The sequence below is a fragment of the Ambystoma mexicanum genome, chromosome 1p, assembly GCF_040938575.1.
Source record: "Ambystoma mexicanum isolate Mex_15411 chromosome 1p, UKY_AmexF1_1, whole genome shotgun sequence".
Lineage (NCBI taxonomy): Eukaryota > Metazoa > Chordata > Amphibia > Caudata > Ambystomatidae > Ambystoma > Ambystoma mexicanum.
The window spans coordinates 1,121,060,179-1,121,083,941 of record NC_090921.1 but is presented as its reverse complement, the minus strand read 5'-3'; the positions used below and the strand labels follow the sequence as shown (position 1 = coordinate 1,121,083,941).

The 23,763-nt window shown below is 43.5% G+C and overlaps 1 protein-coding gene across 4 annotated transcripts in view; it reads right to left on the bottom strand.

The window, feature by feature from the left end:
* ADCY7 (adenylate cyclase 7) overlaps positions 1–23,763 on the bottom strand; it is a 1,256,803-nt gene that overhangs the window by 407,503 nt on the left and 825,537 nt on the right. For all 4 annotated transcript variants that reach the window (XM_069604769.1, XM_069604771.1, XM_069604772.1 and 1 more), the window contains one exon: positions 20,616–20,761. In XM_069604769.1, coding sequence (XP_069460870.1) covers positions 20,616–20,761 — 146 coding nt within the window. The remainder of the gene's footprint in view (positions 1–20,615; positions 20,762–23,763) is intronic.

Sequence of the window (23,763 nt, the reverse complement as noted above, 5' to 3'; positions counted from 1 at the left end):
TGATATATCCCCAGAATTGATTACACAACACACAAGTGTTTTGAGAGCAACTAGGACATTTTAAAGGCTTTATTCACAAAAATCGCATGAAATCCGATACCATTCCAGTTGTGCAAAAAGTAAGACCAGCACCCCCAGCTATCAGAACTACTCTAAAAGATGAACCCAATCAAATGGAGGGACAAGGTGTCATAGAAAGGGTTGAGTCCTCCGAATGGGTGTTACTTTTAGTTATCGTCCACAAACCCAATTGGAAACTTAGATTGTGCATAGATTTGAGATGTGTGAATCATTGTGTAATACCAGACAGGCATCCTTTGCCAAATATAACAGAAATGCTGGGCACAATTAATGGTGCATGAGTGATGAGTACTTTAGATTTAAAATCTCCGTACCATCAAATTGTGTTACACCCACACTCCAAGAATATAACAGCCTTCTTTACCCGGAAGGGTTGTTTCAATGTAACCAGAATACAATGTTGTTTTCTTTTTTGTATATCAACCTCATTCGCTCAGAGCCTCAGTTCTCAATCTGTGGTACTTCTGTATCGTGTTTTTGAGAGGGCCCAGAGAAAAAAACTGCCACTGCTAAATGAATTATGTGATCTCTCAAAAGAACAAGTGCCATGTTTTAGTTAGAAATCACATTCTTTTTTTATTGTTGATTTTAACAAGATTTCCTTCCACCTTTGTGGATCAGCCCTTTTTGATTACACGTGTTTTTGGCTTTTTGTGCCTTTTTCAAATCTGGGAATTAGTTTTCATCTGATTTACTTCCACATCTTTATACATTAATATTCATGACAGAGATCAAGGAGTGGTGAAAGGGAGGAAATGAAGGGTTTGGAACATGAAACTAAAAAGACCATATAAATTAAGTTAATAAATAATAGTGTGTCATAATGACTGACAGATCATAAATGACCTACTCCACCGTTACTAATATAGTTACAAACAAAAATATATATGCTCAATGATTGTAAAGCGTGACAGTAAAAACATTTTAAGTATACTTTGTAAGATCTTCTATTAGACTCTTAGACCTGTCGTTTCTTCAAATGGTTTGTTCAATGGCAAGTCACAGCATTAACTCATCTCCATATTTTTGTCATTAATGATGTAAGGTATGATTTTAATGGGTGGACAAAGTGTTTCCACCTACTAGTGTGAGAAAGAATATGCTAGAACTTGCGCATGAGGGCCATCCAGGCAGGACTACAAACAAGCAGCTATTAAGACAAGACGATTGGTGGCCAGGGATGGATTTGCAGGTAGCGAGGTTAATCAGAGATTGTCACATTTGTGAGGATTCCGCAAAGGGTTGTACCGCAAGAGTAGAACCAATTACAGTAAGGTCTATTCCATCTGTACCTTGGGAACGAGTGGGGTTAGACATTGTGTGACCCGTAAGGAGTCAAGGGACGTTAAGATTTTGTATTGTGTTAGTTGACATGTTATCTAGATGGGTAGAGATTTCATGGGTCCAGAATGTCTGTTCTAAAGACATAATTAAGTTTGTCTAAGACATTTTTAGGAGAGAAGGTTATCCAACAACCATTGTGACAGACAATGGGGTGCAGCGTGTGTCTGAAGAAATTGATGCTTTTCTCGAGAGAAATGGCATTGAACACAAAACCAGTTCAATTGATTATCCTGAGACCAATGGAATTGTTGAGCGATTCAATAAGGTCATTAAGAATAGCTTCAAGGGTGCCATCTCAGAAAATGGTGATTGCAGGAAAGCAGCAGAAGACACACTAGTGGCACACAGGTTTACGCCTCATGCCACAACAGGGGTGTCTCCCTTTGAAATGTTGAGGGGGAGGAAACCTAACACTCTGGTATGTCCACCTTGGTTGGGTAGAGCATGCCCAAAAGAGATTCACTATGATGCTTTCAAGGTGAATATAACTAAGAGACAGGTGGCTAACAAAGTTCACTTTGACATTAGGAAGGCAGCAAAGAAATGCCTTGTTGAGGAAGGAGATTGTGTGCGGGTAAAGCTTCCTCATACCAGAACAGAAAGGAATGTTGATTGGCCTGACTCTATGAAGATTGTGCAAAAGTTCCATGGTGCAGTCAAAGTTTCTGATGGTAGAGTATGGAACCTAAACAGGGTTTTCAAGTGTGTGAATAGCAAACACAGGGATATCATAGAAAGAAGCACTGGTATGGAGGAACAGTGTTTTGATGATGGGAGTGAAGGGAAGAGTCACTGTGTGGCACGTGTGAAATGTGTGTGTGTGTGGTAGACCTTTGTACATGAAAGACTATGTGGATTAAGGTTGGAAATGTAATAATCAATTAATTATCATTCGTTCTCTGTATTAATGTTATAATAGGAATGCTATAAAACAATATTTTTTTTAATCCACTTTTAAGTTCCTTTTATTTATGTATCATCCACAAGGTGCAATAACAGCACCTTCTTTTCTTATTTGAAATTCTTTTAATGTTGTAGAGTAAAAAAGGGAGATGTGTAGCATTCCATGCTCTGCAGGCAACACTCCATGTTGAACCTGGCATGGAGTGTGGAATGTTGAGCATGGAATATCGAAGGAAAAATGCAATGTAGAAAAACTGTTGGGATTCAGAAGCCATTGTGCTAAGGAGCCGGTGGGCACATGTATAACTTGCAATAAAGCATTACTTCTCACCTTATGCCTGCAGTGACTCTTTTCCCCTTCTATTATAAGGCTCCCATGCAATCTGTGCCTGCAGCGTGCCTCCCCCTGCATCTTTTTTCTCAACTGTACACTCCCTCTTTCCCATGGAGGTCTGCTCTTGAGATAGTCCCCAATATTATATGCCATGCAGTCCATCTTGGCCCAGAGTCTAAATGAATGTATTTATTTATTTGTACCGCACCAAAATAAAACCATGGGCATCAGGGAGTATAAACAGCTAACGCCAAGACATCAACAAGCCAACCAAATAAACCAAAACAGGACAGACACAGACCATAAAAAGAAAATCGCAGACTGTATCAAATCAGTAATCAGTAATTTATCCAGACTTCCTCCTTGTGACCGGGTCAGGGGCCCTACCCTTTCAGTAGGAACCTGGGATCCCTCCCAACCTAGGGCCAGCCGTGTCTCCGAGGCGGGGAGGGGAAGTTTGGAGAGGAGTACTCAGTCTTTAAAACACTCTCATGTGCCATGCCTGTTAAACCTGGTACCACTTTCTATTACCCACAGGGTCCCATCACTTTTTCTGGCCAGTGTTCTCTTTTTTCTTTTTCAGGACTACAGGTCACAGAAACCACTGCAGCAGAAAACAATCCAAACGACCCACGAGAAACACTGCTCATTGCCCAACTTACCTGAAGCCAGATGAGAACAGCTTACAGTACACCATCAAAACAGAAATTCCCAAAGCAAAAAATGAAAACATCAAGCCAAAGGAACAGCAAGTCAGGAAGCCATCAGAGACTACTAACAGACCCGTGTTCGAAAAGGGGGCAGGATTTAGAGGGATGTTTAAAGCTATTCATCCATGTAAACCAGCCCCTTGGGAAAAGACGGGCCCAGACAGGTCCATGGAGTGAGGTGTGAGAAACTAGAGGGTATCTCACTCGCTAATCCCCAGGGATATCTCTCTCAGGTGGCCAGGGCATGGCCATCGCCTTTGGATCCTGACCCTGGGGGTGGACCAGTGCGGGAGGATCACCTGGATGAGGGGCCTTTGGGGAGTGGGCGTGAGGCAGTCATGTTGAACGCGGTATTCCCCCTATTTCGTTTTTTGAACCCATCCTAATTGTTTGGGATTCTCCGAGGTCCTGACTCCCCCCTTTTTACACAAACACTGGGCTGGAAGAGGGTAACAGAGTAACAACATTAACTTTCACACATCGTACTGGACATGTCCCTCTAATCAGGTCAGGCAAAGTTAGGCACTTGACTCTAAGTGTATACACCTGATACCAATTGGCTCTCCTCACATGAATAAAAGGCGGAACCCAAAGTGACACTCTGAGCAAGGTGGAATATGAATACGAGCGAGGCTTCTGGAACGAAGGCAAACCTACTGGAGCAGAGCGTCAGACCAAGGGACGAGAGCTGCGGGTTGACAACCCCAAGAGTTACCTACTGGAGGTCGTTGCCTCTGACAGGCCACGAAAGACACATGGAGAAGGCCAGATCTTGCAAGCAAAGACTGCATTGTGTTTCAAGGACGCCAGCGACCCTCCCAGGTGAACAGCAGAGTTGGGGAGGCAAAGCCAAGCCTGCAGTACTAACCTTGACTCGTGAATTAGAGATCGCAAAACCGAGAAAGAGACGCAACTGCTGGTGAGTTGGCAAGCCACCTGAGAGACTGATAGCAACAGTCTATCGCAAGTGAAGGCAGACTTGTGAGTGAACCTTGAGGTAAATGACAGCTGTTAAATCAGCGATACTAAGTAACAGAATGGTCCGGTTGAAAGGAAATAACCCATTCCAAAGTCTCTGTGAAAGGTACATTGTTTAAAGCAATAAAGTGAATAAACAGAAAAAGTCAAATAAAGAAGATTAATTCCTAGAGAACCCGAAAAGTGAAAGTAAGTTAAACCGTGACCTTTGAGTCAAAGAGGTCCTGCAGTGGTCTGTAAACAAATCCACGCACATTCAAAAGTCTTCGACATTCGAAAGTGGTCTTAGCCCATCTGAGGGAGACCTGAAGTACAATAAGATTGGGGAAGGGAGCCCACTTGGAAGTTTGTGTTGAACTTTATCGTGAGAGGTCAGAGCCCGACAGAGGGGGTCCTACGTGAACTGTGTGGTGAAATGTCTTTGCCCAACAGAGGGGGAACTTTGTGAACTTTTTGGTTGAAACATTATTTTGTAAGTCAGGAAAAGAAACTTTAACGTGGAAGGCCAGACGGGCCCCTGTCCACATTTTTGGAACTGCTTATTGTGCTGGAAACTGAGCCAGAGTGTGCCATCATGCCTAAAGGGACCGCCTTACTCCGTGAGGTCTAATGTGGGGAGGAGAGCTAGTTTGACCACATTATCATTTGAACATTGATTTCCTGTTGCATACATTTCTCCTTTTTACACTTTTTTGTACAAGAGATAGGGAAGGCATTAGGTTTTTGGGTGAGTGAGCGTAGTAGGAAGAGTGAAAGGATGCGGGCATAGGAAGAGAGTGGGGTTCAAAGACAAGGATCAGCAAGGCACCATATCCATAGGATTTGAGCAGGGCACCATATCCCTGGGGTGGGGGGGGTGAGAGGGTGAGCAGTGCACCATATCTCTGGGAGGGTAAGCAGGGCACCACATTCCTGAGTAGTGTAGTAAGACGAAGTGAGAGAGTGGAGTGAGGAGGGGGTGAGAGTAGCAGAGTGAGGAGGGGTGAAAGTAGAGTAACGAGGATGGGTGAGATGGTAGGGGTGAGAGTGAGAGTTGTAAGGGTACAGAAAGAGGAGACTGACACACAGGTGGCATAGTGATTGCTATAGACTACTAATCAACAAAATAAAGAGAAAGAGAAAACCTAACTTTTCCCTACCTCTAAGAGGGGATTCCCTGCCTCAACTTAAATACTAATGGGTCTGTCAGAATGTCCTTGTAACTTAACAAATCCACCATCATGTGTCGGAACTCTTACTCTGTCCCTTACAATTATAACTAAACTATAAGGTTGGGTCAATGTTCTTAGTCCAGGAGAATGATTCCTTTCTCCTGGACGAGGAAGCACAAATCTGGTTGCAAGTTCTTAACCGAGGGGTGATACCCTTCCCATGGCCAAAAGTGCTCATCAAAAATATTATCAAGTTCCAATGGTTTTCTCCAGGAAGAACATCCCCCTTCTCCTGGTTAAAATGTCCTAAAAATTATACTTCAATGATATAACACTGGATAAATGAAAGTTCACCATAGATGCCAGGGGGAATGACTCCCCTGCCCTGGTTGGTTTCCTTTTTAGCCAAGAAAATGACTCCCTTCTCTTTGCTCTGCCTTTTCATCAGCCTGGCGGAATCTCGGTATTGTAAATTGTGACCGTATACCACACAGTATAGTGAGCGGGGTGTTGCAGAGGATACCCCCGCAGCCTACCCGCAAAAAAAACAGGGGCTGCTGGGGTGTCCCCCTGCAGACTCTGTAGAAGAAAAGAAAAGGACCCTGCGGTGCCGGTTCCCGATCACGGAAGGGAACCACCGCAGGGACTCAGCGTGAAGAAAAAGTGTGGTTTGTTTATGTTGGCGGTGTGGGTGGGGGTGTGTTGAGGGTGTGGGCAGGGGGTGTGTCATGGCTGTGTTGTGGGTATGGGTATGGGTGGGGGTGTGGGTATGTATGTGTTTTCGCATGAGAAAGGTGCAAACTTTTGGTGGTTCGCACCTTTCTCATGCAAACTTTCCGGCTGCAGGCAAATCAGCCGCAGTCGGATCACGTAGATCCCTAATTTCTACCTTCTGATCTAGCTTTCAGTGTTATGCTCTCTTTCAGGCTACCTACAGCCCCCTCTCCTCTCTCGCACATTCCAGACTGTCTATCCACGATTCAGGGTTGATACACCTCCAACAATCTCTGCCTTAATGCCAGTAAAATGGAGATCGTTCTCAATGGTACCCCTGCTCCCACTTTCCCTTTCTCACTCTGCCTGCCCTCCATGGGCCCTCTTCCTTAGCCTTCCTGCGAGGCAAAAAACCTTGGTGTCATCTTCGACTCCACTCTCTCCTTCTCTCCTCACATCACTGACCTTAAAAAGAAGGCCCCATTACCAGCTGCACCTCCTCAGAGGTACTCTTCCTTTTCTCACTTTATCCCAGAAGCTCATTGTCTCCAGAGTCCTGGTTCTCTATAGGTTGGACTACTGTAAAAGCCTCTTCTCAATCTGCCTTCCTCTACTCGCTGCACTGTGCAACTAATCCAGAACAGGACCGAGAGACTTATCCTTGGCCTCAAGCACAGGGACCGTATTTCTCCAGCTCTGAAATCTCTCCAATGGCTCCCAGTGGCTGCAAGGATCAAGTTCAAGACCCTCTGCATCGTCCACAAGACTTTCTGGGGTTTGGGCCCGCAATACATCCACCTAAATACCTTGCTTCTTGAGCCCCTGCCTCAAACTCTCAGAGGGTCAGAAGCTTTGCCAGGCAGAGTGTAGGGGTAGACCATTTTCCTCTGCAGGTGCCTCCCTCTGGAACGGCCTCCCTGCCCCTCTCAAACTTGAGCTTAACCACCTGAAGCTCCAGTAACCGCTCAAGACCTTCCTTTTCTCCTCTGCTTTGTTTCCCTCCCTCCCATGCTAACCTACCTGTCTGCTGCGCTGACTGGTTGCTTGGTTAGCTTCAGAGTCTCACTGGGTACCAGGCTCCTGTTTGACCAGTCTCCCTCTGGGCCTGTAGCGCATTAAGGGCTGTAACTGTAGCCTCTACAGTGCCCCGCCTCCTTGCACTTACCCAGAGCCGCGCTGCCCTGGCTGTACTTACTCGAAGCAATGTTGCCCTGATTGCACTTTCCCCTTCTATCCCCCTTGCACTTCCACCATTTCCTTCCCCTGCACTTTGCGTTCTGCACTTGCACGATCTGAATGACACAAGGCCTAGTATGATCGTTTGTCTTGTCCTCCCTCCTTACCCTCCTGTGTCTTGTCACGCCTAGAATCACATGCATACAGGCATGTTAGAAATGACTTATCATATCTCTCATGGAACATGCTTATATGCTCTCCAGGGCAGGGCCCAGACCGACAGGCATGGTGTCTGCAGAGAATTCACAGCTACCCGTGGCGAGTGACAAATGGTGCCCCTTACTATCCACAATGAAAAGATGGAAAACACATCAGAACCTGGAGGAAACACCTATAAAAACCTAGATCCTCTCTTGCATTTAGAATTTGATGACAAGGCTAACAGGTGCATTATGCCAACTGTTTTCTGCATACCTTTGATACAAAAGGTTCACCAGCTTTAAACTTGCTCAATCGGTACTATTTTTCCCTTGCGTCTGTCTTAAGCATTTTGTAATATGTTGCTGTTTTTGTCTCTAGCGCTTTTTTTCTGGCAGGTTGTTGAATGCATTAACTTTTCCATAAAAACATATTTTCTGTTAGCACCCGGCACCTGCATCACCCGCTATCAAAAGGCATAATATGCTGGTTCTATCTATGGATATAAACCTCGATTCTAACCTTTCAGGAATCACCTCCTATTTACCACCTGTTCCCCTTATCTTCTGTTTGTTTTCTTACTTGTCCATTCCTTCTGGGCAGCATTTGAAATAGAGAGGGTATTATTTTTGTTTTCAAAGAGCTAGTTTTGTTTTTTCTGTGGCAGCCATGTTGTTTTCTTTTTGGCGAGCTGGTTTGCGTTCCTAGAAGGAACTTCTTTACTAGAAAGAAAATGGGTTCACACAGTGATAACACCCTCGTTGATTGGTAGCAGCGCTCTAACCTCTCGGTAAAGGACATTGCTGTGCTCAAGCTTGTTAACTTGGGATGCCTTTCCTTTACCAGGTTGTATGGCCCACAAGTGCAGGTGCTGTTGCCTAAATGACCCAACCCCACCCCCACCCCCACTGGGCAGTCTCATAATGTGTCCCCTTTATCTAGGATTCTTCTTCTTTGCTCACCTCTTCTTCTGCCCATTCTACAACCTCCCTTTCTTCTGTAAATTATATGTGTTGATGTAGATTCCTAGATGCCTCAATAATGTGTTGCGTTCACATTGATTAGACAAAGCAGTGGCTCCTTGAAATTCTGAACAAAAGCTGTCAAATTAAGTCAAACTATACAAACATTTTGTGATGAAATGACTAGTGGTTTGCAGAAATACAGGGTTTATTAGTGTCTAAACCGCCTACTCTGCCCCACACTACTACTACACCAGCAGAGCCAAATTAATGATTAAATCTGCTCCAGCCAACGGTTGCTGGCTCATGAGGGCTGCTCCGCACAATTCCTCTTCAACCTCCTGGAGCTGGAAGGCTAGTTTCAGTGCTTCAAACCAGTAACAGATGTTCTTTCTCACTTCATATGGTTGGACCAAGTCCTTGGGAATATTGTGCCTAGGATTTCCTTGGGTACCACTACTGGAAATACTCCCCTCAGCACTAGAGGTCTGTTTGCGAGCTTCACTAAGTTCCTCAAGGTCTAACCTGTGCATTATCACACAATCTCTCCTTTTTAATTTCTCTCATGCTGTTAAATACCTCTGCTTATTCTCCCCTTGGGCTAGCTTCCTCTCTTCTAAAATGATACTTCCCTGGGGCCTAACTGATGCTTAGGGCCTAACCGATGCTTATGACCTAACCGAAGCTTGGGACTTTGCCAAAACTCTGGACGACCTCTGGGCACCACACTACCTGCCCTCTGGGAAGCATGTGGGGAACAACTGTTGCTTTTGCTGTCATCTGACATAACTACACCCCCAGTGAAATAGGTACCTGGGTTGGGGCCTCCAGGTCACTACTACCCCACGAACTCCTCTGCTACCTAGATTCCTCAAAAGCTAGGATAGTTTTAAATATCATGCTTACTAACCTTACTGATGTGGGGGTGACGAGGGAGGGGGGGCCCCATGTTTGATATAGCTCCCGAAGGGTGCTGGATTAGAGCCCCGTCACTGAGCAGGTCTAGCTTTATTGTGCAAAATATAAATTATACCTGCCATTATTTTGAAAGTTGAAAACACAGCATCAATTTGGATGACTAAGCTGTAGGCACAGTCAGTGTCAAATCGCACCTCTGCCCACCGGTGTGATGAAATGACTACAGATCTACAGGAGTACATGGAAGAGTATTGGCTAAAGTGCCTCCTTAGCCCAACACTAATACTAAAACAGCAATGTCCCAATCCTAAAGGTGAAACAGTCACAGCCCAAAAGGAATACCTCCTTCAGGGTGTGTGGCAGTGCAGGCCAAGTGCAGGCAATATCTTCAGGAGGAGATGTGAGCTGATAACACCAGCAACTAAAACAGCAATAGTACAAACATGTCAAAATAAGAAAATCCCATCAAGGTTCTTTAACCATATAGACGTTTAACTAAACAATAGAAATACAGACAACTAAAACACTACCAAAAGCCTAATCCTGAAAGTAAAACACAGAAAATACACAATGATGTAAACTTTGGTAGAGGCAAAGGTTTTTTTCAGAGCCTTAATTGGCACAATGTAATGTTCAAGCATGTCTTAAAAGAAATGTGCAGAGAAAGGGGGCTTAAAAGTCACTATGGTCCCAAAAGTGGACCTGGAGATGGGTCCTCTTTTTACAGTAACTTACACTCTCTTTGGGGTTCGACAGCATCGGGCCGGGTAACTAGGAGCTTCCTGAAGTGGCAATTTGGTATCAGGCTGGTGACCTGTACAAATGGGTTCAAAGCATAGTTCAAGCAGCAACAGCACATAGCACAAAGGTTTCAACAGACAGCTGATGTCCGGGTCAGTGTAGCTCACAAGCTGTTCAATGCAGGAATCAGGGCCCAGAGCAGTTCCTTGACTTCTGGGTTGCTGGAAGGCCCAATCAATGATCTCCAAGGACAAGGTGAGTCCTTCTGTTCTGCACTCCCACCCAGAGGGAGCTTGGCTGTCATCTACACAGGAAACCTTCACCTCCAGTGAACATGGTGATCTGTCCAGTGCAGTGAGGCCTTGGTCTAAGAGCAGTCTCCACTGGGGATGGTTAGGGGACAGAGCTTCACTGCTTTGGATGCCTTCTCTCTTCACTTCTACGGCAGAGGACTCTGGAATTGACGGAACCCCAATGGATGTCCAAAAGGATATCCTCCTTTTTCTCTTGATGATCCAAAGAAGAATCAAAGAATGATCTCCTTTTTAAGGCAAAACACCACATGGCATTGGTCCAAAGCAAGCCTGCTGTAAGGGGCTGATGTAACATTTCCCTTTGCCTTTTGATATCACACCTAAAGTTCCTTTGCCATATGAAGGGGCCAGAAAAACAGGAGAGAGCCCTAACAAAAAGCAAGATGGTGGGATCCTTCTCTAAGCCCACATTCCCTCTCTGGCCACACCAACACCACCCCGTGACCATGCCTGTTAACTTAAATGGTACTCCAGTTGTCAACACTCTGGTGTGAGCAAGGCTTTTGTTATGTCAGTGCTGACTTTGAAGCCGAGAGGAGGGTGTTACCCTTCCTGGAGGAGAATAAAAGAGTGGCATTCTAGCTATTATTCCACACAGCAGCTGTGGAGACAGTCTACCCAGACTGCAATATACATCAGTTCTGCCATAGTTGGGCTCTGCTCAGAGAGATGACAATTGTGTGAGATCAAATTGCTGTGGTTGTATAATTGTGTGATTCTAGCAGTCACCAGGCTAATCTAGGCATGGCTCATATTTACAGATTTACAAGCCACCAGACTGTCTATATTACACAAGCATTTGAATTTAGATCAGAGGTGCAGATGGTTAAAATGATGTCTATGCCTGAGGGACTTGGTGTCCCAGCTGCTGTCAGGGATGCAAAGATGCTTTTTGGACCTGCTCTGTGCCACTGCAGAGTTGGTGGTGCGCCAATGTCAGGAGACTGGTTACAGCAAGGCACATGTGCAAACTATAATTTCTGCATGGAGCATTTTGTGCTGTTTAGCAGTCCTTCCTTTCAGTGACAGAATTAACAACATAATTATAGCAACAACAAAAAAAAGCAATGGCTTTCACACCCTAGCAGATGACATCCTGTCACAGTTATCGCTCATCATGCCCTGCTTCTTGGAGTTATGTGTTGCATGTGTCTGCAACAAACTTTCACAAAGCCAAGTGAGTTCTACAAAGGATGCAACACAAATTATTATAGGAAAAAGGTTTATTAAGGACTTCGAGCCAGAGTTTCGTGGTGCCGAGACAACACCAAACGGATTTACCATTACTGCCACTTGGTTCGGCGGGATAACCTCCAGATTACAAGTGTCAGTATGGCCATGTTAGTCCCCATTTATGGAGTCCTGCTGGCAGTAATTCTGCCAAAAGGGCATTTTTTTGGTGGTAATGTGGCAGAATTACCTTTCTTTGTGTCTACAGTGCCAGTGCTGGGAGGAAGAGGAGATAACTACAAATATCACTGCAACGCATGCACCAAGTGCAAGCAAAGTACACTTATGGCAGTTGGAGTGGTGAGTGGGTGAGTATATGTAACCATTGACGTTATGCAAAGTAAACCTTGCCATTACAGTGATTATTGTTGTATGCTCTCAGAAGCAAGGTAGGTCGGCAGAAAGGAATGTCTGGGGAAACTTCCTCCAGGCAGGATGAGACCAGTACCCCTCAATCTCCCAGTACCCCCCTCCCAGCATGCCTCTAAATCCCAAGTACCATGCCTTGGACGGTTTGCGCAGAATTAATCCCTTTCAACTATTAACATGAAGGGACTCTCCAAATTGGTAGCTGCTTGTCTGGGGCATTTGGCTCAAAGACAACAGAATCCCAGGTTGCTTTGAAAAAAGAGATTAACTATGACAGTCACTCCCACCTTTCCATTAGCATGGAAGACCCGGCCTTGTTAAATGGGGAGATCCACTACCATGTACACCTGCACCCTCCATTCATGGATCCCCTCACAATTTGGCGCTAAACCATAATTCATCAAACCGTTTGCAGTATCTATCAGAGCTGTTTAAGGACACGACCCTGGTGAGCAAACCTAGGGGGGATTCCTTATATTACATGTTGGAAACGAGTGTAATTGTTTGGGAAAGAAATGACCCTCAGCGATCGGACCAACTAGGGGAGAGGAGATTTCTGCCTTAAATTTTGTGCTGAACACCCTAGTTCGTTTATGTGAGAACATTAGCTACGACATGAGAGACAATAAATCCTCCATAAGAATAGCAAATACCAAACCAGGTTTTTTGTAGGAATAGATAATAGCAAGAAGTCGGTCAGACAGGTGTGGCGAGATAACTGATCATAACAGCATGGGGACTCTAACCGAGACTATGTACAACCCGACGAGATCTGAGCACAAGGACCAAGGTTACAAAGGAAGAGACTAAGACAAAGAAGAAGAAGAAGAGAAACAATAAATTGCAAGTAAATCCAAATAATGATATCCATGGGAGTGAAGATGGACTTGGTACTAGATGACCTTTCCACTCATGATGACTTTGTGACACAAGAGGTTCCGGCAAGCCCAAGCAGTCTGGACACTTCCCTATTATTAGAGGAAGGCATTCATACAGCAGCAACGCTAAACAAGCTGCTGATCATACACAAACAATTGGGTGGGAATACTGAACTATAATTGGTGCGTTACACGTAATAATAGAAGTAAATATCTCCTATTTTATGATCTTGATGGGGAAGAGCAGAGCCACAACATGGTAAACCCTTATGTAAAGAAATGTCCCAGCCATAAACGGAGACATACATTCCTTAGACTAAGACTCAACTTACTGCTGACACTAGGAGTTATAGGCGCAAGATGGCATATTCTAATAGAAGAGCATATTTGTCACCTTTAAAAAAGGCCAACAACTTTATAGAGTCGTTATAACATCTGTTACTTGTATGTCCAAAAACCTATGAATATCGTTTTAGATATTTTAAGATCTTTCTGCAGGATATGAATATATACAACCCATCGCAATTATGTGTGAGGATACAGTCGGGTCAGAGGTATCCTTGATACTGGCAGCATTGAAATCCATTACTGACATTTGATCAACTCTTGAAAACACGACGCATGATAGGCCAGTCACTTGTTGAAAACTGTTTATGTACTTTCCACTTTTACGTAGCTAAAATCCAGAGACTTCTGATGAAATGGTGAAGCAACGTGTAAAAAATGGTTTGGACATTTGATGATAATTGATTATGCACTTTTCACTCTAAACCTTTATACATATGAAAGACAGAGGTTGTGAGGACATACCTTGAATATGTTATGATAAATATATTTTATATGTTTTATTTTGTACAGTTTTTAGAGATAAATGTAGTGTGATGAAAAGGGGAGAAAAGTCATAAATTTTATATAAGTGTGAGTTGGTGATATTTTCTATATTTCTATTTATTTCTTAAATCCTCTTGAAATCTTTCTTTTTCAGGTTCAATTGTGTAAGATTTAATTCATGAAACCAGAAGAGAAATATATATTATTGTTATGTGGTTAATAAATAACCTTTAATAACAAATATCTTTGCATCTACAAAACAAAAGAGAAAAAAAATATTTTGAAATATTTACACATTTCCTAGTAAAAACAGAAATATAAAAAGATATTTTCAAATAAAGAGCTATAACCAATCCTAAAATCACACCATCAAGTGCATGCATTTAATCCAAGAAAAGTTTCTCAACATTTCAAAAAATCACAATTAAATAGCCTGAAATAAAACCGTCATAAAAACAACACCAACAGATAAAATAAGTTATTTCAGTTCCGTCCATTTTCAAACATTTCTTACCGTTAATGCACATGGCCCATAAAACTTCACAGTCAGCAGCGTTGTTCGAGTTTATAAGCGCATTAACAAATGTCATTTGTTTACCGTGAAATTCAGGACAGTATATCCGTAGGCGTTTCACTGTTTCAAGTTTACCAGATTTGCCACCAAATGTACGACTAGCCAACTCTGATGCAGTCACCCCACATCTAACCAGGATTTGTTTTGCATGAAATAAGTTCAATTAAACCTTAAAAAGAAGTCACATACAGATCTATTTGGGTAAATAGACAAATAGGGTCGAATACACCACAGTGTTTATGCTCAGAGCTCAAATAACTCAGGGACTCATAACCATGCAGACCGTCAGGTGTAGAGATCCACTCCTGTTTAAACAACAGTCTTTTTACTTTTGTCAGGATTACCCAGTAAATCACACTCATTCAAATCAATCTGCTTCAGTAAGTTCCTCCAAAAGGTCAAAAGGCATGTCAGAGTATGATCCTCACTTTGTTTAATAATGGTATTCAGATCTGCAAATGATATGGTGTTAATCCCCCGTTCCAAGGACTGCAACATGGGGTAATGGCCCCAAATCACAAGTTATTGGCCCGAGCGAAGTGAGGAGCCCCTCTTCTATGACCATGGCCGCCGGAAAAGCGAAGCTGCTGCTGCGGTGGCTCTGCTGCAGCAATAGGCAGGTAAGTGGGGAGGGGGGTTGGGATTTAAACATTTATTTTTAAAAAAGGTACATGAGGGCAGGGGAAAAGATGGCGGTCCGCGGCAGGGGAGGAAGCCTGCAGGTTCTGTGGAACATGAGCTGAGATTACAGGTTTCAGCCCGCGATCCGCAGTACCTGACTGGCTGTGCCCCCCACCCTGGGTGCTAATGGATCATGAAGGAGGCGCAGGATCTTACGAGAGAGTGACAAACATTTCCAGTTGTCCTGCTAACAAGAGATCGAGTCCCAAGCTTATGGCTGCCAAGAGTATAGAATTAGATACACTTAACACCAAATGCCAAACTAATCCTTCAAGCTTTGCCAGAAAATCTAAAACCCAGAATTGCTGTACTTCAATGCATACACAATTTATTTTTGGGACTATTTTGCCCTTGTAACCTTTTAAAAGGGGAATAAGGGAAAACGTTCCATACTTTGCGTCAATTCTACACATTTGATTAGTCAAAGCAAGAACACTGCTCCTCATCCATTCTTTTAACTGTGACTTAAGGGGCTTGGAAATCTCAGATAGAAAAGATGTCTACTCTTTCTACTGATTCCGACATAATGCACCAATGATAGTCCTTAGATTTCTTTTTACTGGGGCACTGCATAACTATGGTTTTCCCCAGGTTCATTTTTAAGAAATGCAATGCAGCAAAATTAGCAAATGCAACAACAAGCTGCTGTAACCCCTTTGGTGTATAGTGAGACAGCAGAAAGTAGTCAGCGTAATAATAGTATCAAGGGTTGAAGAGACCCCTCCCTTCTTTTTTGCATGTTCGTTCTTTCTTATCAGTGTCTTGTGTAGTTGGTGCATGATCAGGAAGAGCTCCTCCTCTTGTGGCCCCAAACCCAGAGGGTTGTTGCCAGCTTGGTTTCTGGAGCTTGGTAGATCTGATCTGGGTTTCTGCAACAGCACAGAGTGTTGCCCAAGCAAGAGGCAGTCATGGGAGCTCTAGGGAGCGGTCTATCTAGGCAGGGTGTCTGCAACATTAGGCTCTCCAGATGATTTGGCCAACTCCCCTCAGCTACATCCAGCATAGTCAATGGTGAGGGATCATTGGAGCCATAACCCAGGCCATCTGGTGAGCCACATCCCAGTCTCTGGATCCTGGCCCTCTGGCTCACCAGCCCAGTATCACTTTTCTCCTCAACCACTCGCCATATGTTTGAACCTAGAGGAACCTTGTTTAGTCCTCTCTTTACCTTCTCTCCAACTCTGTTTCACCTTCACTTCCTCAGCACTCCATCATGTAGTCATTCCTCCACCCATACCAGACGCACACCTAGGTGACTTCGGGTTCGCCACTACACCACTTGCGCTTTCAGTTGCCTCACACCTATCAGGGCCAGACTCGTCCTCCTCAGCAACCTCTTCCCCTTCTATCTATTTACTCTTGATAACTCCGACTCTCTCGGCTCCCCCTGTTATTTGCCACCTCTTCTCTCCGACTGATGTTCTTCTCCAACGCCTGATGACACTACTCACCCCCTCCTCTCTTGCCCTGATGACCTCCATCCTTTCCCCTGCCACCTGACCCAACCATCTCACTGCTTCTTTATGTACCTCCAGCCTGCTCGAAACTCTGACCAACTCTGTCTCCAACCACCCACATTGTTCTGTTAACTTGCCCTTTTTATACTTTTGGAAGGCAGGTAATAGAGCACTTAGCAAGTGTTGCAGTTTCACATGTGTGGAAATGGGTTTAAGTTTTTGGATTCGCTAAACGCGACTGTCACTTTACTCTCCATAGCTGTGCACTGTTCAATAGACTTCCATGTAGCAGACTCAAAGCCTTAGGGATTAAGGCTAGGAGCTGCCTTCTTGGATGTGTACTATCTGGGATTCACAGTGCAGAGCTACCTGCTCACACTTGATGACTGTGACTCTCACTCACGACTTCCATTTTAGTGTGGTGAGAGTTGTGACTAATCTGTGAATATTAAGCCTTGCATATTTGGTAGGAGGGAATATTGATGGTTTCTGGCAAACCTATTGCCTGGGAGGGAAAATATTGATTTTTTATGGGGCTCACACTTATATTCATAAACAGTTATCTTCTGCTGGGCAATAGGACAAGCCCCTCCCCCATTATCAGAGATTGGTGGCTTAGCCATAGGATCTTCCCCACTCCATCTCTGGGCCCAATATCATGTAGCTTATGGCAGGATCCTTGGCACACATTCACCACTAGGGACAGATTTGGTTACAGAACCAAAGTTGCCACCTAACTATCCCAGTTTCCTACAGCACAGCTATTTCTTCCCCATTCCATGTAGAGTTTCAACTCTGTTGGTGACTTTATTTGTATCTGGGTCATCGAGAAGTAAATCTAATTTGAAACACACTGAAGCAAGAACCAATCCCTGTGGTGTGCCTAATGGCCTTTAACTTTCCTCAGAATATACTCCATTCATCAACATTCTACCAGACTTCCTATACCTCAGCCAGTTTATAAACCAGTTAATCAACCTGACTATCATGCACTGCATGGCTGTTCAACAAGTTTACAAGTCTTTTGTGTAGAACAATACTAGATGCTTTGATGAATCCTCGGAACATCACATCCATGACACTGTCTTTATCTAGTTCCTTTGTCACTCAGTAAATGAATCGATTAGCCTCCACGGCATTACTTTTCTAAAATGCTGTAGACTTGGTACCTGCATCTTTCAAAGTGTTGGAATGGACTAAATTTTCTATTTTATAAGTGATTTGTTAAAATCCCCATCACTAATGTTAGACTGGTGGGCTCCTGGTTCCCTACCTCCTCGCTCTACTCTTGTTGTTGTGCAGTGGGAGGATATCTGCTTTTCCTTAGTCCTGCAGAAACTCCTCAATTTATAGTGAACTCCCTGTGTCTAGTCAAGTAGCAACTCAATAATGACAACCAATGAGTCTAACGTATCTGCGTTGCTGTTGGAAGGCATGCAACCAAGTGGTTTGAGCACAACGGCTCCCTGTGGGGTGGAACCACGACGGATTTCCACAATGTTTTCCCACTTTTATATCATGGCACAGACAGGCTAAAAAATGATGCTCTTGATGTGTTGAGAGTTATTGACATTGGCTATGACTGGGCAATAGCTTTATGCGGAACAGTTTCCGGTTGTACAAAGTCTCCCTAAGGGTCCTACCACCGACCCTAAGAACGATAGGCCAATAGTGCTCCCGGATATAGCAAGTAACTTATTTGCTTATTTGCTTCTTCGTGTTCTTAATCATTTGTGAAGCATCTGGGATTGCTTAATCATTTTCAAGTGGGTTTCATAGCAGGTATTGGAACAGTTCTTAATGCCACAGTAACGGGCCACTTGCTGAAATCTGTGAAAAAGAAGTTTAGTTGCACTGTTCATATGACTTCGCTTGATATGAGCAGTGCATTTGACAAGAGTAAACAGAACCCTTTTATGGAACAAACTGCTACAATGGTCAGTTACGCCGACATTGTTACAACTAATGGCGAACCTACACAAGAACACCACAATCAAGGTCAGGTTGATGACAGAGGGTGAGTTGTTGGGACCACTACATACCTTTGTGCGCCTTAGACAGGGCTGTGTGGTCTTCAATGTCTACCTCAGTGATTTGGAGGACCTTTGGAAAGAGTCAATGACCTTTCCAGTTAACCAGGGCCATGTAAAGTTAAACTCATTGTCATTTGCCAATTACTTTTTAAAAATTTTTATAAAACCCTTTGGGCCTTCAGAGAAAGTTATTCCTGTATTCCATCGATAATCTCCTCGTCAACAGGGAAAAATCCAAGGTCGTTCTTTTTTACAGACAAAACAAAACCTAAAGTAATGCATTGAAAGGTGGGGGAAGATAGTCCGGAGAGGGTCTTTTCGATTTGGCACTTGGGGTACAACTTAACAAATACTCGATACATATCTGTCCCCAAGAAGACTGAGAAAGAAATTCAGGCCATTGATTTCACAGATGAAAAGGATCAACTCTATGTAAATTCTTCCTGCTCCCACTAATTAAATATTATCTAGCAAAAATGGAGACCAGAATACTTTATAGTTTAGATATGTCTGACCTTGGCCCATACCTAAAAAGGATCTCTTTGGAAGGAGTCTCTGGATCTGGCAAAAGCCATTCCAAAATGTATTATTATACATGAACTGGGTCTAATTTCTCTCAAAGCCCATGCACAATGGAGGCAATTGACTAATTACTTGAAAATTATCTGCCCTCCTACCAATTCTTTATATGTGGACTCGGGTGCTCTACTTGTCAACCAGTCGTTGGAGTTACTGAACAGACTTACAGACAAAAGTAGGCAAATTCTGTCCACATTTAACTCCACGGAAGAGGAACTGACTCTTAGACCGCCAATGGCAAAAATAAAATTCTTCAAAAAGGACTGGTGCAACACAGTTGATGGTCTTTCTCGATGTAAGACATTTAGAGAACATGCAAACTTCCCAAGAAAACGAGAGCTGCTACCTAAATGTGTCTATTTGTTTCCCTCTAGAAAAATTCACACTCTATACCTATGCTCCAGACTTAATCAACTGACTACTTTGGAGTGGAAGATTCTGGTCAGAGCCTACAGTGTAGACTGTGTGAACATGTTTCCGTTCCAGAGACTCTAAAGCATTTGACTCTAGATTGACTCTAGATTGACTGTAGATTGCTGTAAACTAAAAGACATTAGATTAAAATATTTTAACAGAGTAGTGCCAGAGCAGTTGAATGGTCTGGGGGAATCACTATGGGCTTATCTTATGTGGGGGGACAGTGTTTCACTGATAGTGGCTCTCCACGGTTTTCCGGTAGAGACCTTTGAGAGAATTGAAGAGCTTCCTTAAGGACTTCCATCTTTTTTATTTTTCTTCCCATTTTTCTGTTTCTCTCTTTTTTCATAAAACTGTACTATTGTATATTTCAATGATTTTATGGGTTTTCTTTTGTTTATTCTGCAAATGGTTGTAATTGTTTTAATTGTGAAAGGTTTAGCTTTAAACCAGAAACACAATAAAAAAATAAAATAAAAAAGTCTCCCTAACACACACATGAATTCCTACGATCTTAAAGTAAACCTCACTGATGATGCCCATTAAGGCAAAAACATATCAGGGATTGCTTGGTGCTCCATGGAGAAGGGATATTATGTTTTATAGCAGTTCAGGCTACACTTTTCATTTTGGAGGAAAGAACAAGACTCGTCCGCACACTCAACTGCAATGGGTTGAAAAACAATAGAAAGAAAAACTATCCAAAGCCAATGATTAGGACTGAGTGAAATAATGCAAAGCACCACTTCTTGCCTGCATTGCTTGACCACCATAAGCAACCCTCCAGCAAACCTATCAAGTGAAAACCGTCCAACATCATCTTTCATTAGACTCATCAGTGTCCCTCCTCGTCCAATCATTGTTTTCTCTTTCAATGGTTGACCAGCTAAAAAAATGGAATCTCCTAGACTGCAACCCTTCATCCAATAGCACTTCATTACGTTCCCAACAGGTGGATTTAGCCTATCTAGCCTCCAATAAACAATGAATTGGATCACTGAAGAATTAGCAATCACATCACTTGGAAAGGCGCTTACCCTACCTGACGTTCTGATGCCTTTTCACGTATAGGCTGTGGAAGTTCTTATCGGGCACGTTCCTGTCGTTGTTCTCTTTGAGGCGCTCCATGATAGCCAGCTTCATTTCCATGGAAATGTGCACCGGCAGCACTGAAAGCAGCAGGTTTTCCTGGAGAGGAAGTTTAAACAAGTGGGAGTTAGTATTCTGGCCCTAAGAGCATGTGCAAGGGGTTTTGCAAATGCTGGTTCAGATGGAATGCCAAAAAACAGAGAGAGGAATGTTTTCCTGAGATGGAACACTGATCATTGAGACCAGTCATGGACAAGGCAACTGCAATCATGATACCAATGACATGCATTTCTAATGGCGAGGGAGTATCTGCCCCGCAGCTAGTATCTAAATCTGTTCGAGACAAACGTTTGACATACTCCCCATTTGTAGACAATGTTCTCTTCATTTTTGAGAGTATCGCTTCCAAAAAACCTTTGTCAACTCCCCCATGTCACTTTGAGGTTCTATGGCTGTAGCACACCTGCCTGGATCCCTCTAACAATTAAGTGAATTTGAAATATATTAAGGCTCCTTCGTTTATGCATTACCTTTCAGGGAGGGGTGGCAATAGCGGTGGGCCCCTCGATTTGTACATTTGGCCCCTTATGTTCTAGCTAGGCTCCTTTACGAATGTCTCTGTATGCCTCTCATTGGTCAGGCTGAATATTAAATGTATGACCCTGCTTTGGAATATCAGGTTGGATTGGTCAGAGGGTGTTCGGTCCTATAGGAAGGTATACATTTTCTGTCCAATGGAATGCGCAGAAGCTCTGCTCGTTGAGATGACTGTGCCATAGGAAGTCAAGTTGGGTGTCCTAAAGCAGTCTATTTCAGAGTTTTGCCAGGCAGTAGCACTCTGGAAGTCATGCAGTCCTATGCATGGCACCTGAATCAAACAGTGTCCTATAGACAAAGACAGTGAAGTAAGGGCCAAGTGAAGGATTTATGATGCCCAAGAACAGTGCCATTGCGGCACCTTTCTCCCTCACAATGGGACCCGATTATATATTATTAAAGCCATTATGGTGCCTCCAGGTATTCTGCGCTGGTGGTGGCCCAGGCACCCACCTAGAATCCCATTACTGTGGCACTGGCCTGAGTGACAGAGACACACCTTCCTACTCAAGATCTCTGCTCCTCCACTTCCAACTCCCTCAGGGTCAGACGCTTCTCTAAGCAACGAATTGGGGGTAGATCTCTTCCTTCATCTGGTTCCTCCATCAGGAATAGCCTCCCTGCCTCTCTGAAACTTGAGGAGAACCATCTCAAGCACCTCAAGACCTTCCTTTTTGCTTCTACTTCTCTCTTCCTCCCCCCTGCTGATCTCCGGTCTGTTACTGCACTGGTCACCTGGCTACCCTCTGATTTCGGGCCCAGGTCCCTGCGCTCCCAGTTGCACACCCGCACTGCCTCCTGGCAACCCTTGCTCTTGGGTCTGTATCTGTAACTCTACAGTCCCCCTACATGCACTTATTGGACACCCGCTGTTTGCACTTACCCTTGCACCTGCCACTTGCTGGCCGCACTTCTTGTTATTGTGATCCCATGTACAGCACTGCACCCCTCCCACTTCCCTGGCACTTTTCCCCTCCCCTCTCCCCTGCACTTGCGCGATCTCATTGTCACTTGGCCTAGTAAGATAGTTGTCTCTGTCCTCCCTCTGTTCCCCTTCCCTTGCCTCGTCACGCCTTGAAAAACTTGTGTATGGGCGCGTTATAAATGCTGTATCATATCCTATCATATCAAAGGCATAGCGAGTCATCGAACATCATGTTGAGCCGTAATGATGCACTCATTTCATATCTCCCAGTACAGATGTTCTCGTCCTTTGAAGGTACATTGTTTTATCATTAAAACACAAGATTGTCTTGTCCTTGTACATGCAAAGTTGTATCATTAATACACAACACTAAAATATAGATCTATTACTGAGTGGGTGTTTGTGAAACTATGGTTATGGTGAAGTGGGAGAAAAAGCTGAGAAATTATTGCCTGCGGTGTGGGCCGCACACCCTTATCTCCCGTCGGGATTCTTCAAACATTAAAACATCTTAATAATCCAGTTGAAAATGTTTGATTTGTAGATTGTGTAATTTATTCGTTAATTTTCAAAAATGAGTATAATGTTGCGTTTCTATGAGCAAACATCATTAGATGACCAATGCATTTCGGACTATGTAGTCCTTCGTCAGGGCCTTGTCTAATCAACATAACAACCACATTTCATAACAGATATCAATATTGTTCAATATTGACCAAAAAATCAAACAACACATTGTATAAAACAGGGTACCCACATACATAAAGACAGAACATACACAGCGAAGAGAGAAATAAACATTTTTCATTAAGCGTGTATATCACCACAATATTCCGTTTTACTATCACGTTTAGTGTGTGATGTATTATCACCCTGCTGGATCTTGCACTTAGTGTTTGTAATGGCATGCGTACACTAATAATTACATGCGCCTCATGTGAAATAACCATGTTTACGAAATAAATCTACTACCTATATCTAGCGTGGTAGTGAAGTGCTCTGTTATTATTTTTAATACTAAGTTGGCTATTTATAAGTGAGCGGATGCAACATAATGGCTCTTTCATGCAAACCGCAGTCATGCATACAAATCTAACCTTTAAAATGATGTATGAAAGTGCGATTCATTGCGGATCAGTGTAAGGCTTGACCGCCGTAATATAGACACGACCGTAGACCTACAAGAACACAGTAGCGTTACTTAATTGAAATGGACTAGGATTACGAAGTCCTAATTGATCCTGTCTCTGTATGTATCTCTTACCTTCTTGGCGACGTAGAAGCTGCCTCTCGCAAGCTCCTTACTGTCTGCTTTCTCCTGCCTAAGTAAACACGAGGCATAGCTGTGGTTGCGAGGCTTCGGTTGTCAGGGCAACTGCCACACTCAACATGGACGGCTGTCCGTGTTTTGGTGGCCATCTTGTGAAGGGCAACAATATATGTAAATATACTGTGTACATACGTGAAGATAGTAGCAATCGTGATAATATCTTTGCACGTTAAAGGTGTAAAAAATGATTCTGACCTAATTAGTAATTCAGACATTACAAAAAATGTTTACAGACCCTTTTACGATCCG